This window comes from Monodon monoceros, unplaced genomic scaffold, assembly GCF_005190385.1.
Source record: "Monodon monoceros isolate NGI ecotype Baffin Bay Population unplaced genomic scaffold, NGI_Narwhal_1 Super_Scaffold_11, whole genome shotgun sequence".
NCBI lineage: Eukaryota > Metazoa > Chordata > Mammalia > Artiodactyla > Monodontidae > Monodon > Monodon monoceros.
The window spans coordinates 120,579,994-120,596,857 of record NW_021703767.1 but is presented as its reverse complement, the minus strand read 5'-3'; the positions used below and the strand labels follow the sequence as shown (position 1 = coordinate 120,596,857).

At 40.1% G+C, this 16,864-nt stretch overlaps 1 protein-coding gene and 1 pseudogene across 2 annotated transcripts in view; both read right to left on the bottom strand.

The window, feature by feature from the left end:
• GK5 (glycerol kinase 5) overlaps nucleotides 1-16,329 on the bottom strand; it is a 76,066-nt gene extending 59,737 nt beyond the window's left edge. Inside the window, exons 1-3 of one of the 2 annotated variants that reach the window (XM_029214347.1) lie at nucleotides 16,119-16,329; nucleotides 10,328-10,421; nucleotides 8,510-8,585 (exon numbers count right to left, since the gene is read on the bottom strand). In XM_029214347.1, the coding sequence (XP_029070180.1) occupies nucleotides 8,510-8,585; nucleotides 10,328-10,421; nucleotides 16,119-16,280 (332 nt within the window). In that variant the 5' untranslated portion in view covers nucleotides 16,281-16,329. The remainder of the gene's footprint in view (nucleotides 1-8,509; nucleotides 8,586-10,327; nucleotides 10,422-16,118) is intronic. The other variant, XM_029214346.1, reaches the window with a different exon arrangement.
• Nucleotides 6,036-6,884, bottom strand: LOC114890646 (annotated as a pseudogene).
• Nucleotides 16,330-16,864: the final 535 nt, after the last annotated feature.

The following is a 16,864-nucleotide window of genomic DNA, read 5'->3' as shown; positions in this document are numbered from 1 at the left end:
ATATGGTAGTTCTATTTTCAATTTCTTGAAGAGCTTCCATACTGATTTCCATAGTGGCTGCACCAATTTACATTCCCACCAACAGAGCACAAGGGTTCCCTTTTCTCCACATCCTTGCCAACATTTGCTACTTTTTTTCTTTTTGATAATAGCCATTCTAATAAGTATGAGGTGATATCTCATTGTGGTTCTGAAATGTATTTCCCTGATGATAAGTGATGTTGAGCATCTTTTCATGTGCCTTTTGGCCATCTGTATGTCTTCTTTGGAAAAATGTCTGTTCAGATTCTCTGCCCTTTTTAAATTGGGTTGGCTATTTTTTTTTCATATTGGGTTGTATGAGTTCTTTATATATTTTGCATAGTAAACCCTTACCAGATGTATCATTTGCAAATATCTTCTCCCATTTGGTAGGTTCCCTTTTTGTTTTGTTGATGGTTTCCTTTGTACAAGAGCTTTTGAGTTTGATTATGTCCCATTTGTTTATTTTTGCTTTTATTCCCCTTGCCTAAGGAGATAAAGCCAAAGAAATATACCTATGACCAATGTCAAAAAGTGTAGTACCTATGTTTTCTTCTAGTTTTATGATTTCAGGTCTTACATTTAGGTCTTTAATTCATCTTGAGTTTATTTTTGTAAATAGTGTGAGAAAATGTTCTAATTTCATTCTTTTATGTGTAGTTGGTCCAGTTTTCCCAATACCACTTATTGAACAGTCTTTTTAAAAGATTATATATTCTTGCCTCCTTTGCCATAGATTAATTGACCATGTGTGCGTGGGTTTATTTCTGGGCTCTCTATTCTGTTCCACTGATCTATGTATCTGTTTTTGTACTGATACCACAGTTTTGATTACTTTAGCTCTGTAGTATAGTCTGAAGTCAGAGAGCAGAGACACCTCCAACCTTGTGCTTTTTTCTCAAGACTGCTTTACTATTCAGGGTCTTTTGTGGTTCCATACAAATTTTAGGATTATTTGTTCTAGTTCTGTGAAAATGTCATGGGTATTTTGATAGGTATTGCATTGGATCTGTAGATTGCTTTGGGTAGTATGGATATTTTAATAATGCTAATTCTCCTAACCCATGAACATGGGATATATTTCCATTTATTTCTATCCTCTTCAATTTCCTTCATCTATGTCTTATAGGTTTCAGAGTACGTGTCCTTCACCTCCTTCATTAAATTTATTCCTAGATATTTTATTCTTTTTGATTTATAAATGGGATTCATTTCTTTTGTTATTAGTGTACAGAAATGCAACAAATTTCTTTATATTAATCTTGTATCCTGCAACTTTACTGAATTCATTTATTCTAGTAGTTTTTTTTTGGTGGAGTCAAAGGTTTTCCTTATATAGTATCACGTCATCTGCAAACAGTGGTAGTTTTACTTCTTCCCTTTCAATTTGAATGTCTTTTATTTCTTTTTCTTGTCTGATTGCCGTGGCTAGGACTTCCAATACTATATTAAGTAGAAGTGGGAAGAGTGGGCATCCTCATCTTGTTCCTGATCTTAAAGGAAATACTTCCAGCTTTTCACCACTGAGTATGATGCCAGCTGTGGGTTTGTCAGATGGCCTTTATTATGTTGAGGTTTGTTCCTTCTATGCCAACTTTGTTGACAGTTTTTATCACGAATGGATATTGAATTTTGCCAAATGTTTTTTCTGCATCTATTGAGATGATCATGTGATTTTTATCCTTGGTTATGTTAATGTGGTGTATCTGTGGTGTATCATGTTAATTGACTTGCAGATATTGAATCATCCTCACATCCCGGGAATAAATCCCACTTGATCATGATGTATGATCCTTTTTACATATTGTTGAATTTGGTTTGCTAATATTTTGTTGAGGATTCTTGCATCTATTTCATCAGCTATATGGGCCTGTAAATTTTTTTGTAGTATCTTTATCTGATTTTGGTAACAGGGTAGTGCTGGCCTCATAGAATGAGCTGGGAAGTGTTCTCTCCTCTTTTATTTATTTGTTTGTTTGTTTATTCATTTATTTATGGCTGCATTGGTCTTCATTGCTGCACACAGGCTTTCTCTAGTTGCAGCGAGCAGGGGCTACTCTTCATTGCAGTGCATGGGCTTTTCATTGCAGTGGCTTCTCTTGTTGCAGAGCACGGGCTCTAGGCACATGGGCTTCAGTAGTTGTGGCACACAGGCTCAGTAGTTGTGGCTCGCAGGCTCTAGACGCAGGCTCAGTAGTTGTGGTGCACAGGCTTAGTTGCTCCGTGGCATGTGGGATCTTCCTGGACCAGGGCTAAAACCATGTCCCCTGCATTGGCAGGCAGATTCTTAACCACTGCACCACCAGGGAAGTCCACCTCTTTAATTTTTTGAAACATTTTGAGAAGCATACATATTAACTCTTCTTTAAATATTTGGTAGAATTCCCCTGTGAAGTCATCTAGTTCCAGACTTTTGTGTGTTGGGAGTCTTTTGATTACTGATTCAATTTCAATACTAATAATCAATCTATTCAGATTTTCTGTTTCTTCCTGATTCAGTCTTGGAAAACTGTATGTTTCTCGGAATTTATCCACTTATTCTAGGTTGTCCAATTTGTTAGCATATCACTGTTTGCATTATTCTCTTATGATTGTATTTCTGTGATATCAGTTGTAACTTCTATCAGTTGTAACTTCTCTTTCATTACTTATGTTTTAAATTTGAGCACTCTCTCTTTTTCTTAATGAGTCTGGCTAAAGTTTATCAATTTTGTTTATCTTTTCAAAAAAAACAGCTCTTAGTTTCATTTATCCTTTCTATGTTTTTTGGTCTCTATTTTATTTATTTCCACTCTGATCTTTATTATTTTTTTCCTTCTACTGACTTTGGACTTTGCTTGTTCTTCCTTTTCTAATTCCTTTAGAGGGAAAGTTAGGTTGTTTATTTGAGATTTTTCTTTTTTCTTGAGGTAGGCTTCTATTACTATAAACTGCCCTCTTAGAAATGGTTTTGTTGTGTCCCATAGATTTTGGACGTTGTGTTTCTATTTTCATTCATCCCAAGGTATTTTTTGACTTCTTCTTTAATTTCTTTGTTGACCCAATGGCTTTTTTATAGTGTGTTTTCAGTCTCTGCTTGTTTGTGTTTTTACCAGTTTTCTTATTGCTATTGATTTCTAGTTTCACACTGCTGTGGTCAGAAAGATGCTGGATTTAATTTCAATCTTCGTAAATTTACTGAGACTTCTTTTGTGGCCTAGCACGTAATCTATCCTGGAGAATGTTCCATGTGCACTTGAGAAGAATGTGTATTCTTCTGGTTTAGAATGTAATATTCTACAGATATCTATTAAGTCCATCTGGTCTAAAATGTCATTTAAAGCCAATGTTTCCTTATTGATTTTCTGTCTGGATGATCTATTCATTAATGTGATTGGGGTAATTAAAATCTCCTATTATTATTGTATTACTATCAATTTCTTCCTTTATGTCTGTTAATATTTGCTTTATATATTGGGTGCATAAATGTATTGGGTGCATATATGTTAACAAGTCTAATATCCTCTTCTTGGATTGACCCCTTTATCATTATTTAATGTCCTAAATTGTCTTTTGTTATAGATTTTGTTTTAAAGTCTATTTTATCTGATATGAGTACCGCTACCCCAGCTTTTCATTTCCATTTGCATGAAATATCTTTTTTAATCCCTTCACTATCAATGGGTGTGTCTTTAGCTCTGAAGTGAGTGTCTTGTAGGCAGCATATACATGGATCTTGGTTTTTTAATCTAATCAGCTACCCTATGTCTTTTGATTGGAGGATTTAGTCTATTTTACATTAGAAGTGATGATCAATAGGTATGTATCTATTGCCATTTTGTTACTTGTTTTCTGGTTGTTTTTGTATTTCTTTGTTCTTTTCTTCTTTTAATCTCTTCTCTTTGGGTTTGATAACTTTTTAAGTATTATGTTTGGGTTCCTTTCTCTTTGCTTTTTGTGTATCTACTGTAGGTTTTTGATTTGCAGTTACCATGAGGTTCATATCTATAAATATATCTACTTGTTTTAGAATGACAGTCATTTAAGTTCAAACACATTCTAAAAGCCCTACTTTTTTTTACTAAACCCCCCCACCAACATTTTATGTTTTGGTGTCATAGTTTACATTTTTATGAATATCCCTTAACTGTTTATTGTAGTTATAGTTGATTAATGGTTGATTTTACAATTTTGTCTTTTAACCTTCATAGTAGCTTACTTAAGTGGTTGATCAACTGCCTTTACAATATATTTACATATATCAGTGAGATATTTTTCCTTCAAATAAATATTTTCTTATTTCTTAGCACTAGGGGTGTGGGTCCCGATTAGATCACTTCTCCTTCCTTCCTACCAGACTCCACTTTCCTTAATAACCTTGGTTGTAGAAGAGTCATTCTGCTAGTCTTCAGGCTGTTCTCAAAGAGAGCTGTTCTATATGTCATTGTAGTCTTGATGTGTTTCTGGGGGAAGGTGAGCTCAGGGTCTACCTACTCCACCATCTTGATCCCACCCAGTCAAATACTGGAAAATTTAAACTTCTTCCTCTTTCCTAACACTGAATTAAAGGCCAAGTCCGCATGAATTCACCCTTATCCTCCACATCCACCACTTTTCTTCCCCACTGCCCCAAGCTCAAGGTGCCCTTTGGAATCTAGGGCTTTGTAACAGAGAAACATTTTACAGCATTTCTGTTGTTATTGTTTTTAAGACAAGAAACACATGTTGAACGCAATATGGGGATAGTGGAAAGAGCATATTCTTTGGGATTAAAAAGATAATTTGGAATCTTGGCTTGATTAATTAACTGAGTGACTTTGAATAACTTATTTCTCTGATCCTCAGTTTCTTTCTCTGTAAAAATACACTTAACAACTAAATAACAGGATTGTTGTAAGGATACTGGAACCTGAAGGAAGTATCACAGGTAATCACTATATGTAGCCATTATGGTATTATTATTGTGTTTAACCCATACATACCTCATATGCTGTAGGTACTTCAGTATTAAATTTGAAGTAGACTGAAAATATAACTCATATTATATAGTCTTGTGTTTTTGAAATTTTTCAGGTTCTCCTGAATCTCTTTAGGTATAAACTAATTTTTCAGATCTTCAATCCATGCTTATTTGAATTTTAATGAAAGCAACAGTCTTTTTATTACTATTACTTTATATAAGTTAGGCCCAGCTGACATGCAGCAAGCATTTTTTTTTTCAACATCTTCATTGGAATTGTTTTACAATGGTGTCTTAGTTTCTGCTTTATAACAAAGTGAATCAGCTATACATCTACATATACACCCATATATCCTCCCTCTTGCATCTCCCTCCCACCCTCCCTATCCCACCGTTCTGGGTGGTCACAAAGTACTGAGCTGATCTCCCTGTGCTATGGGGCTGCTTCCCACTAGTTATCTATTTTACATTTGGTAGTGTATATAAGTCCATGCCACTCCCCCACTTGGTCCCAGCTTACCCTTCCCCCTCCCCATGTCCATTCTCTATGTCTGCATCTTTATTCCTGTCCTGCCCCTAGTTTCTTCAGAACATATATTTTTTTAGATTCCATATATATGCGGTAGCATATGGTGTTTGTTTTTCCCTTTTTGACTTACTTCACTCTGTATGACAGACTCTAGGTCCATCCACCTCACTACAAATAACTCAATTTGTTTCTTTTCATGGCTCAGTAATATTCCATTGTATATATATGTGCCACATCTTCTTTATCCATTCATCTGTCGATGGACACTTAGGTGGCTTCCATGTCCTGGCTATTGTAAGTAGAGCTGCAATGAACATTGTGATACATGACTCTTTTTGAATTATGGTTTTCTCAGGGTATATGCCCAGTAGTGGGATTGCTGGGTCATACAGTAGTTCTATTTTTAGTTTTTTAAGGAACCTTCATACTGTTCTCCATAGTGGCTGTATCAATTTACATTCCCAGCAACAGTGCAAGAGGGTTCTGTTTTCTCCACACCGTCTCCAGCATTTATTGTTTGTAGGTTTTTTGATGATAGCTATTCTGACTGGTGTGAGGTGATACCTCATTGTAGTTTTGATTTGCATTTCTCTAATGATTAGTGATGTTGAGCATCCTTTCATGACTTTATTGCCAATCTGTATATCTTTTTTTTTTCTTGGATGTCCTAAACTGTTTATTAGGTAAGAATTTTACAAACATTACTTATATTAGCGGTAGCGGTGGAGCTGGAGAGTATTGTGCCTTCTCCAGGCTGCGTGGCGAGAACCACCGATCATGTAGTAGAACCTGTGGCCCTTGCCGAGGCCACGGCTCTTCCTGCCTGCAGGCATCAGGCCCCGCATCTCCCTGTGCTTGTGGACTGGTTTGGTGATCCACTGGGTGTCAGGGTTTCTTCTGATAGCTCGGCAACAGACTGAAGGCTCCAGGCAAACTTGAGCTGGTTGACACCATGGTGGACGGGCTTGCCATAGGTGGCGCCCTTTGGGACCAGGCGTTTGCGGCCACCGCAGTGCATGCAAACACGATATATCACATAACCTTGCTTGGCCTTGTAGCCCAGCCTCCGCGCCTTGTCGGGCCAGGTGGGGCGCGGGGCCCGGTGCAGCACCGAGAGCTGGCGGTACTGCCAGCAGCGCACCCTGAGCAGAAAGCGCATCACGTCCGACTGCTTCTTCCTCCACAGCTCCTGGAAGTACTTGTAAGCGCCCATCTCGGCTCACAGGAGACAGGAGGAGCTCCGAGGTCGCAGGGTCCCCGAGCCTGAATGGTGGAAATGAAAAGAGATCTGCGGCGGATAGAATACTGTATATCTTCTTTGGAGAAATGTCTATTTAGGTCTTCTGCCCATTTTTGGATTGGGTTGTGTTTTTTTTGATATTTACCTGCATGAGCTGCTTGTAAATTTTGGAGATTAATCCTTTGTCAGTTGCTTCATTTGCAAATATTTTCTCCCATTCTGAAGGTTGTCTTTTCACCTTGTTTATAGTTTCCTTTGCTGTACAAAAGCTTTTAAGCTTCATTAGATCCCATTTGTTTATTTTTGTTTTTATTTCCATTTCTCTAGGAGGTGGGTCAAAAAGGATCTTGCTGTGATTTATGTCACAGAGTATTCTGCCTTACATTTATAGTGTCTGGCCTTACATTTAGGTCTTTAATCCATTTTGAGTTCATTTTTGCCACCACCAGGGAAGCCCTAATTTCATTCTTTTACATATAGCTGTCCAGTTTTCCCAGCACCACTTTTTGAAGAGGCTGTCTTTTCTCCACTGTATATTCTTGCCTCCTTTATTAAAAATAAGGTGACCAGAGCTTCCCTGGTGGTGCAGTGGTTGAGAGTCCGCCTGCCGATTCAGGGGACATGGGTTCGTGCCCCCATCTGGGAAGATCCCACATGCCACGGAGCGGCTAGGCCCATGAGCCATGGCCGCTGAGCCTGCGTGTCCGGAGCCTGTGCTCCGCAACAGGAGAGGCCACAACAGTGAGGGGCCTGCGTACTGCAAAAAAATAAATAAATAAAAAATAAGGTGACCATATGTGCGTGGGTTTATCTATGGGCTTTCTATCCTGTTCCATTGATCTATAATTCTGTTTTTGTGCCAGTACCATACTGTCTTGATTACTATAGCTTTGTAGTATAATCTGTAGTCAGGGAGCCTGACTCGTCCAGCTCCATTTTTCTTTCTCAAGATTGCTTTGGCTTCAGGGTCTTTTGTGTTTCCATATAAATTGTGAAATTTTTTGTTCTAGTTCTGTGAAAAATGCCATTGGTAGTTTGATAGGGATTGCATTGAATCTGTAGATTGCTTTGGGTAGTAGAGTCATTTTCACAATGTTGATTCTTCCAATCCAAGAACATGGTATATCTCTCCATCTGTCTGTATCATCTTTAATTTCTTTCATCAGTGTCTTATAGTTTTCTGCATACAGGTCTTTTTTTTCCTTAGGTAGGTTTATTCCTAGGTATTTTATTATTTTTGTTGCAATGGTAAATGTGAGTGTTTCCTTAATTTCTCTTTCAGGTTTTTCATCATTAGTGTATAGGAATGCAAGAGATTTCTGTGCATTAATTTTGTATCCTGCAACTTTACCAAATTCATTGATTAGCTCTAGTAGTTTTCTGGTAGCATCTTTAGGATTCTCTGTGTATAGTATCATGTCATCTGCAAACATTGACAGCTTTACTTCTTCTTTTCCAATTCGGATTCCTTTTATTTCTTTTTCTTCTCTGATTGCTGTGGCTAAAACTTTCAAAACTATGTTGAATAACAGTGGTGAGAGTGGGCAACATTGTCTTGTTCCTGATCTTAGTGGAAATGGTTTCAGTTTTTCACCATTGAGAACAATGTTGGCAGCGAGCATATTTAATTAAGCCAGAAAGTAGGTCCACCTTCATCCCCCTTAACCAAGCAAAACTGTTCTTACTTCAAAAATTTTAAACTACCCAAACAGGTTTCTCAGCAATGTGTTCACCGTGGTATGAACCCAGCATTAGAGTTCTTATTGCACAATGCACTTACTTGTCCCATGTAATAAAAGTTGCTCTCTGTGTTGAGATGCCAAGACCGACAATTTGATTCATCTCTAGTCCTGCAGCTAAAAATAAAGATAGAAAAGATACATTTAAAAGCCCAGGAAGTTTTTCTTTATAATATTATCATATGAAAAAGAAATCATTTAATATAATCTTTAACAAAAACAACTGGGCTTAGCATTTTAATAACACAATTGGAGGTAATAAATAAAGCATTACCAGGAGGATTTTCTAGTATTTTTTTACTTAAAGGGAAAAAAGGTTATAATCTAATAATAATAAAACGGCATTTTTGCTTTAAAGATTAGAAAAAAACAAACACTACTTAAAGTAAGTCAGATTGTATTTTCTTCTTGATAATACTGATACTAAAAAATTGATCTTAATTTAAGCAAAGATCTGCCACAGTAGAAGCTAGTTGATGGCAACAAGAGAAAGTTCTCAGGGAAAGTAGTATAAATATTGAAGCACAGATCTTATTTTCCACACAAACAGATGCTAGAATGCAAATAAAAACTTGGATTTTTGGAAGGCTTAAAATATAGCAGCTCAAGTGTTTTCGTGATATTCTTTTTAAAAAGCAATTTATCCCACTGAACAACATAGGGACAACTTCAGTTTGAGCACTGAGGAAGACACATCCCCCCCTTTTTCAGTACTCCTTCCAAAAATATTTAATCTAACCTGATCATAAGTAAATAATCTGACAACCTCCAAATGCAGGACAGTCTATTTAACTCTTCCATACTTTTAAAAACTCTTAGTGTCATGAAGAACATGGTCTAGATTAAAGGAGACTAAACAGACTGACTGCTAAAGGCAATGCCTTATCTCTGGTTGGATTTTGGATTGAAAAAAAAAGTTATTCAAGACTGAGATTAAAAACAAAAGAAGACTGAGATAAGAGGGGAATATTGAGGACCAAGTATTAGAAAATATCACTGGGTTAATGTTAAATTTCCTGTGTGATAACTGCATTGTGTTTCCATTTGAGAATACTCCTTATCTTTGGAGGTAATGATGAAGTATTTACGGATGACAGGTTATTACATCACAACCAACTCTCACATTGGTCAGCCAAAAAGAAAAATAGTTTGTAGAGGATGGTGATGTAAACACTGTAAAACACATTTGAATCTAGGAGAAAGTACACAGCTGTTCAATGTAGTATTCTCTGAACTCTTTTTTATAGGTTTTGAAATACTTCAAGCCAGAAAGGTGAGAAGGAGAAGCAATTCAGTCAGAAAAATGAAGTAAAAGACCTTTTCGAATTGACAAGTACTCTTTCGCCGTATTCTTAAAGAAGGTAGCACTGCAAATGTTCTTAAAGAGCTAAGATCTCTTACCCTGGCTGTGGCCAGGAGAGCACTTTGCATTAAGAGGCTGCTCAGGAAAAAACAAAACAAAAACTTATTTTACAATAAAGGTAACTCAGTTGTAAACTCCTAAGAGCAGGAACTGTGTGTTGTAACTTTGTTTATAACCCTCTGGTATTTTAAACACAACAGGAAATCAAATCGGCACTAGCTACAACAGGGAACCAAGAGGGAAGGTGAGACTTTAATACTGCAGCTCAAAAAGAGTTAAAGCAGAGGACAGAGCTGCTGTTACCTTTCCTTGACAAAGTGGTTCAGTGTAAACCACAAATGTTCCCCTCCCCAAACTACTGGGAAACTGTGACCCCAATAAAATATTGTATGTATAACTTAGGAAACCCACAAAATTCTACAGACGCCTGAGGAAAACTCTTTATTACACACAAAACATATTTACTGCCTATATTTACTTCTATAAATCCAAATACCTTTGACAGATTCTTTTATTACAGCAACAAACTGAAGCCAGAGAATATCAGGATCAATTTCAACCCAGCCAGCTTGAGGATAAAGACTTTTTACCTATTTAGGAAAAGAGAAGATTTAGTATAAACAACATTAGATCAAGTCAATAGCATCTGGGTCTTAAGGTTACTGGTTAAAATAATTTAAAACAAGATTTTATTAATTACCTAATTCATTTTTATTGTTAACATGGGAAAAATACATATACAGGGACTTCCCTCGTAACTCAGTGGTTAAGAATCTGCCTGCCAATGCAGGGGACATGGGTTCGAGCCCTGGTCCGGGAAAATTCCATATGCTGCAGAGCAACTAGGCCCTTGTGCCACAACTACTGAGCCTGAGCTTTAGAACCCGCGAGCCACAACTACTGAGTCTGCGTGCCAGAACTACTGAAGCCCGCGCACCTAGAGCCCATGCTCCGCAACAAGAGAAGCCACCACAATGAGAAGCCCATGCACTGCAGCGAAGAGTAGCCCCTGCTCACCACAACTAGAGAAAGCCCGCATGCAGCAACAAAGACCCAATGCAGCCAAAAATAAATTAATTAATTAATTTTTAAAAATACATATATGAAATAAAAAAGGATACACCAAAATAAGTTTTCTTCAGTTCATAAGTTTACAGAAGATTTTAGCTTTATTTTATTTTCTAAGTTTACCTTTATTTTTCAGGTTTTCTACAATGAAGATGTGTTGTTTTTGTAATTTTAAAAAAAGTCAAACTTAAAAAAGAAACTTAAATTAGCAAATAAAGTACTGAGTTCTGGTTCAAGCTATGATGGAGTAAGCACACTCCACCCCCTCTTTCCCACTGAATACAGATATAAAACCTGGACAGAATGCGTGGAGCAGCTATCTGTGGACTGCAAAAAGCATTTGGTGGCAGGCAGACTGGGGAAGAAGATAAGAATTAGAATACCACTGAACTGGTGGTGAGTTTCCCACTTTTCTTCTGGTACCCCCTGGCCTGGACTCAAGGCAGCCTGAAAACCAGAAGTGGGTATCAGGGTGCAGTGAAAACGCCTGTAGAGTTTTTCTAACACTCAGAGGGAATGCGAGAAATCCCTCACTTTTGTTTTTTATCCCCCCACACCCGCCTCCATACTTTTATATCCTGGCTATCCCATCGTGGTGGCTGCAGCAGTAAACCACAAGCACCCAAAATACTGAGGGAGGTAAAACTTCCTCTCTAATCAGAGGAGCTGGGGGCCCAAGAGGGTAAGGTGAACCCCCGATGGCTTTTTTCTCTCTGTGTACTCCTGATGCCTAGCTTCAGATGTGGACATAGGAAGTATCCAGCAGAATGGGATAATGAAAGCTCCCGCTTCTGGCAAGAGGACCCAAAAGGGGGAGGCTCAGGGAACCAAAAATCCCAGGAAGATCTGAGAGGGAAGAGCTTGGGAAAGCTACTCCAGAAAGTTGTGGATGAATTCCTAGGCTCACCTGGAAGCTGCACTTATATGAATACAATACCAGACAGCATAGCAACGATGTTAAAAGCAGAACTGAAAAAATAGACCACTGCCCAGGTCCCAGACTGACCTCTAGGTGGCACATACTACACAGGGCAGATCCAAATAGTACCTCCAAGATCTTAAAAACAGAATTAACATTGAAACCAAAGTCCAAGGAAGGCTGGTCAGCATTTGTAGCCTGAACACAGCTGCATTAACTGCCTACTAAAAGAAAAATATCAACATTTGTCATAGACCTTATACAAGACCCGGAGTCTTATAACATGATAATCAAAATGCCCAGGATAGGGCTTCCCTGGTGGCGCAGTGGTTGAGAGTCCACCTGCCGATGCAGGGGACACGGGTTCGAGCCCCGGTCTGGGAGGATCCCACATGCCACGGAGCAACTAGGCCCGTGAGCCACAACTACTGAGCCTGCGCGTCTGGAGCCTGTGCTCCACAACGGGAGAGGCCGCCACAGTGAGAGGCCCGCGCACCGCGATGAAGAGTGGCCCCCGCTTGCCGCAACTGGAGAAAGCCCTCGTACAGAAACGAAGACCCAGCACAGCCAAAAATAAATAAATCATTAAAAAAAAAAAAAAGCCCAGGATATAATCCAAAATTACAAGGTATATTAAGAATCAGAAAAATCTCAGCTCACATGGGAAAAGATAATAGATACTAATACCAACATAACACAGAGATCTGATAAAGACTTTAAAGCAGCTATTATAAAAATGCTCCAAGAAGTAAGGGTGAATTCTTTTGAAACAAGATAGAAAGTCTCAGCAAAGAAATAAAAGACATGAAGAAAAACAAAATTTTGGTAATTCCCTGACAGTCCAGTGGTTTCACTGGACTGTCGCTTTCACTGCCAAGGCCCAGGTTCAATCCCTGGTCAGGGAACTAAGATCCCACAAGCTGAGCGGCATGGCCAAAAAAAACAAAAGAAAAAAGAAATTCTAACAATTTCAGGATTAAAAAATACAATTATTAGGGGAGTGGGGGAAATGGATACAAACTTTCAGTTATAAGATGAATAAGGTCTAGAGACCTAATGTACACCATGGTGACTAGAGTTAATAATAATGTATTATACACTTGAAATTTGCTAAGAGAGTAGTTCTCAAGTGTTCTCAACATCCACACACACAAACACACAAATGGTCACCATGTGAGATGAGTATCTCATCTGTATACTCATGGTGACTAATTAACATTAATTATGTTATTTAATTAACAATGTATACGTATACCAAAACATCAATTTATATACCTTAAATATATACAACTTTTGGGCTTCCCTGGTGGCGCAGTGGTTGAGAGTCCACCTGCCAATGCAGGGGACACGGGTTCGTGCCCCGGTCCGGGAAGATCCCACATGCCAAGGAGCGGCTGGGCCCGTGAGCCATGGCCGCTGAGCCTGCGCATCCGGAGCCTGTGCTCCGCAACAGGAGAGGCCACAACAGTGAGAGGCCCGCGTACCGCGTGGCCATAATCGCGTCAAGCCTACAAACCAGGGTCCCTGGCACTTCAGGGTCCCTTCCTCCGACTCCACCAACCCGGACAGCTCACCATCCCTAAACATGTCACAATAGTTTAGAAGACCAAACCGAAATTAGATCAAGAATATAATCAAAGCTAAGAAGAAAACGTGTTTTGTTGATTAAAAACAAAAGACAACAAGACAACAACCAGTGTTTTTCAAGAATGTCCAGAGGGTACACAGTATTGGAGAGTCCACTGTTTTCTTTGGAGTGGCCTTTCTGTCCTGTTCTTCCAACCAAGATGTTATCATCTTTTACGGTTTCTCACAATGGCATGATGTTTCAATGGGGAACATGATGAACCTTCTTCATTTTGAAAAACTAAAAATATCAAATATTCACATGTGGGATTTCTAACTGTGAATACTACTCTAGTATATAATGCCAATATTTAAGAGTTCATAGAAAGATTTTTTTAAAAATACAACTTATAGAAAAAGGCTAAAAATGTGCCTCTGCTATTAAAAAATGAGATAAGAGATAAAATTAAAGTCTTCTGAGAGACCTAGTACTAGCCTTCTAATGTAAAGTTTCCTGTTTGGGATTTCAATTTTAATTAAAGGCCAACAAAGCCTACTTTGTTCTTATCTCTAAAGGGTGATCTGTTCAGTTCTTCTTTCTCTCCTTTTTAAGCTATTTATTTAGCAATATCAATCAAATCCTATACTAAGACGTTTGGGTTTCTATTATACATTCTTTCCAACATAATTTAGCAGAGGTGTGATTTTCACTTGAGTAAATAAACACAAATTCTGTGTCTAATCCATAGAGTCCCATGAAGCAAACTGATTTCCTAATACTTTGATTAAATGCAATTCAGTTATTTATTCTGTACTCATGAAGTAATAAGCCTGGTGCTAAGAAGCAATAGACCAACAAGACCATTCTTCCCAAAGAACTCAAGCCATCTGAAGTAAAGTACCAGTTGTTGTTTGGTTTTTTTTCGGATTTGTAATTCATTGTGAACCAACAATTTTTAAGACACAATTAAAACAACTTTCTAGGAAAAAAGGACATACAAAGTAAAATCCCAAATGTTTTATTATTGAGGTCAACAGACATAAAATGACTCTGCCAAGTCGCTACACAAGTTTCTAAATCTTAGTTTTTCTCTCTCAACCCCAGCAGCTGGGAGCCACACTTTCAGAAGCACTGCTGTAAACTCCTATCACAGGATGAGAGGCACTGCTTTCAACTCCTAATTTGAGACATAGCACTTCATCCTTTGAGGGCAAGGAATTTTTGTATTTTTATTTACTCACATACCTTTCCAGACACCTTCGCCACAGTTTTGAGTCTGACCAAACCATTCTAGTCTAATGCTGCTCACAGCAATCTTGATTCATCTTTTAGATTCTTACCTCATTTCTAAAAAAATAATGATTCCCCCCAAATTATATAGCAACTGTGAAACTTGATCTTCTAACAATTCCTGCATCCCTTCGGTTTCAAACACTTCAACTTCTTTGAAAAAAAAATCACTGCTTAAAACAAAAGTACTTTGTGTCTAGAATTGTAAGGGAGACTGTGTGTAAAGTATCATCGTGTTCTGATAAAGACTCATAAAAAGATAAGGAGGACATAGTCGCTGAAGGACAGAATCCGCCTTTCAGCTGTCCTTTCAGGTGGGTTTAGGGGTGGGGTGTGTGGGTGGTGGGCAGTGTTCCTGCAGAGGTGAACAGAAGAGGGACTAGGGAGCTGCTCTAGTCCCAGCTCCCTGTCCTGGTCCTGAAACCAGAATGAGGAAGTCCTGAAATCAAACGCTCAAAGCAGTCTTTTGGCTGGACCTGCTCCTGGGCAACCCCTGAAGCTGAAAAACACTTCTAAGGGGGTGGGAAAAAGGGTGGGAACCAAGCAAATGAGGGAGTCCAGTGCTGCTGGGAATGGGTTAGGTAACTAATAGCTCCTGTTCCCCCAGCACCGCCAACATAAAAAGATGTTGGTATTGGAAAGAAGAGTAAATAAGAAACATCACATGGAATCAACATTATTTTTGGCATGCTGTCAACTGTGTAGAAATCAACACTTCATTAAAACGAGAACAGAAGAATACCAATCTGTTAGTTGCTTTACTAATAACAACTAATGACTTGATAGGTTTCTCAAACCAGAAAAAAAAAGATACTTTCATGAATTGTCAAAGATGGAAATGAGAAAAGTAATGACAACACAGCCTTCAAAACTTGTCCAATACTTCTCATATCTCTGGGAATCAGTTGCTCAGCACTTTGAGAAGCAATTAATGATGATAACTGAATTACGAACATAAACTTAAATTCCATCAAGATTTGAAAATCCTAAATGTAAATAAAGACAGGGTTGGACGCCTATCAAGGAAGTACAGGAGAAACCAAGCAAGTCACAAAGCACCCTCTGACTGGATACGCGCAGCCAGCCTGCCCTGCCCTGCCCTGCCCTGCCCTGCCCCGGGAGTCATCGCAGTCCCACCCAGGTGAGGCCAGAGAGGCGAATCCTCAGGTGAGCGGAAGCGAGTGAGCGGCCCCAGGTCACAAACCGAGCCCCTGCTGTCTTCAGCCGGGACAGGAAGGGCGCGCAGGTTTCAGCCCTGCCCGGGGAGGGAATGCGAAGACTTGGCCGGTCCCAGCGCGCCGCTCAGGTCGGAGGGCCCGTGGTGCTGCAGGTGGCTGCGTCCAAGCCGCATGAGGAGGTCCCGCCCTCTCGCCCCCCCGCGACCCGATCCCGGGTGCCCCGCGCGACCCAGACCCGCTGCCCCGACGCCAACTCCTCGGTCACCTTCTGAGCACTGGAGCCGCGGATCCGCGCCGCGCGGTCATAGACGTGGCAGCGAATCACCGAGCTGCCCACGTCCAGCCCCAGCACGAAGCCTGCGCGCCGCGGGTCCGGCGCGCTCTGCTCGGGGCGCGTCTGCTCCGCGACTGTGGGCGGCCCTGGCATCCCGATCCCCACGCCTCTCCGCACCTGCCTCCAGCCGAGCGGGCGCGCTCTAAACGCCCGTACCTCAGAGGCTGAGCGTTCCCCGCCGGGCCACCGCCCCCGGCCCGCCCCCTCCGCGAGATCCGGGAACGGCCCCGCCCCCGCTGCGGGCCCCGCCCCGACGCCGTGACGTCACGGCTGCGCAGGAACCTTTTGCAGGAGAGAGCGCGGTCTCGGCGGTAGGGTGGGGCGGGTGGAGGCGAGCAGGCAGGTGGTGGGTCCCTGGAGTCCCGGGTCACCCGTGCCGCCCGATTCTCCAAACACCGGCAGATCTCAGCGTTGCCCTGGCCCGTAATTTTCGTGATTTCCCTCCTAACTCCACGTACCCTGCGGCAGTGCCTGCATTTCTTTCAACCCAATTACGTATTATGAATCTCTATTAAGAAAAATAAAAAGAAAAGAAATTCAAAATTCCGCCGAATGTATTCATTAATAAACTGAGGGTTTTCCCCCCAAGACTTCTCTCCTCAGAAAACCTGGTCAGGTTTGCACATATAATACACATCAAAAAATACTTGCTAAATGAAATAAACACTCAGATGAGT